We start from the raw sequence: 2,111 nt of genomic DNA on the forward strand, positions 1-2,111 counted from the left end.
ATTTACTGGATTAAAGGAGGCTTTGGGAGATATAGAATGTATAGAGGTCTGTAATTTACTGGATTAAAGGAGGCTTTGGGAGATATAGAATGTATTTTAAATATATTAAATTTCTTATTTGTTAAGTGGCTATGATTCAACTATTTAGTTGAACACAAAGCAAATTGTAATTGCAAAAAGTACATTTTTATTGATACTTTTTCTAAGTGGTGGTATCTCTTTTGAAGACAAATAATCAAGGGATTAAGTTACTACAGATACTAATTACTAAATTATATAGTCATTATTTTACAGAAATGTCTTAAAGTTTTTCTAGTCTATGTGTAAGAAGATAGTGGTTCATCTTGGTCAGTTTTCTAAAACCATTTATTTGTTAATATAGATTAACCTATGTATAATTTGATGCATCAAAAATAAAGCTTGAAATAATGTTATAACATGAAAATGGTTGTCTAATATATGGCTTTATATTTGTCATTTAATAACATATTTTTGTAATACTTTTAAGGAACTTGAAACCTACTTTGAGCTATACTTTTTTTCTTTAAGGGATCTTGGGAATGGATTGACTGTAGAATCTTTTTCAAATAAAATACAAAACAAGTGCTCTGGAGAAGAGCAGAAAGAACATCGGCAGTCATTGGAAACTCAAGATAAATCCAAACTCTGGCTTCTCAAAGACCGTAATTTAGCAAGGGAGAAAGAACAAGAGAGGAGGAGGAGAGAAGCAGTAAGTGAATTTTAGTTTACTAAATCTAATTTAACAAGGGAAAGATTGAACAGAGCACTGTCTTTTGTATGTTCAAGGATGCATTTGGAGTAACTTTTCAGTGACAGTAGACTTACCTCTTTAGTGAGGATCAGGTTCTAAAATTAAAGCTTAAAATAGAAAATTTCATAGCCAAAGGAGGCAATGCCACAATAGAGTATTGATCCTGGAAGTACTAGACTACCTGAGTTAAAATGATGGTTTTGGAGGCAGGAGGATCTTTTGAGGCCAGGAGTTAGAGGCTGCAGGGAGCTATGATCACACCACTACACTCCAGTGTAGGTGACAGAGCAACATGGTGCTTTTAAAAAAAAAAAAAAGATGATCTGCCTATTTACCAGACTCTTAGACCTTGGCAATTATCTAACCCCTAAAGTGGGAATAATAATACCTATTGTGAAGGTGAAATGAATGAGCATGTATTAAGCACATAGGAAAATGCCTAGCACTAGGTGAAGGGATTTATCACTTACTATTATTACCGTTTAAAATCTGAATTGTGGCCAGAAGATATGCCATCTGTTCCAGGTCAGCATTTCTTCAGTTGACTGCTAGATTAAGAAGCTGACTTTCACTTAGGAGTCCTAATATGTAGAAAATAATACTTTAAAAGCTAGAGTTGATTCTTTCTTTTATTCATGGATTGTTTCAGAAGTGTTTCGTTTCCAGATATTTGGGAATTTTCTGATTCTAGTGATTTCTGTTAGTGATTTCTAATTTAATTCCATTGTGGTCGTACACACATCTGATTGAACTGTTTGAAGTTTACTGAGAGTTATTTTATGGCCTGGATTATGATCTACTTTGGTAAATATTCTGTGTGCACATGAAGAATGTGTATTTTATTGCTGTTGGATAGGGTGTTAATCGGGCCAAGTTGGTTTGTCTTCTTTTTTATTATGAAATGATCTTCTGGTAATAATTACTCTGAAAATTACACTGAAATTTAAAATAGGCACTTCACCTTTTTATGACTAGTGTTGACATAGTAAAATTCTTTCCATCATTTTACTTTTAACCTATCTTGTGTTTTTTTAAAATTATTTAAAGTGAGTTTCTTGTAGGAAACATGTATTGGGAGCTTGCTTTTGTTTATTTGTTTGTTCGTTTTTATTGAGATGAAGTTTCACTTTTGTTGCCCAAGCTGGAGTGCAATGGTGTGATCTCAGCTCACTGCAACCTCCACCTCCCGGGTTCAAGCGATTCTTTTGCCTCAGCGTCCCCAGTAGCTGGGATTACAGGCACACACCACCATGCCTGGCTAATTTTTTGTATTTTTAATAGAAACAGGGTTTCACCACGTTAGGTAGGCTGGTCTCGAACTCCTGACCTCAGGCGATCC

At 34.2% G+C, this 2,111-nt stretch overlaps 1 protein-coding gene across 1 annotated transcript in view; it reads left to right on the plus strand.

The window, feature by feature from the left end:
• Window positions 1-2,111, plus strand: part of BRDT (bromodomain, testis-specific) — a 64,488-nt gene that overhangs the window by 55,589 nt on the left and 6,788 nt on the right. Inside the window, exon 16 of the mRNA XM_011940041.1 lies at window positions 509-730. Within this exon, the coding sequence (XP_011795431.1) occupies window positions 509-730 (222 nt within the window). The remainder of the gene's footprint in view (window positions 1-508; window positions 731-2,111) is intronic.

This window comes from Colobus angolensis, unplaced genomic scaffold (assembly GCF_000951035.1).
Source record: "Colobus angolensis palliatus isolate OR3802 unplaced genomic scaffold, Cang.pa_1.0 Scaffold186, whole genome shotgun sequence".
NCBI classification, from domain to species: domain Eukaryota; kingdom Metazoa; phylum Chordata; class Mammalia; order Primates; family Cercopithecidae; genus Colobus; species Colobus angolensis.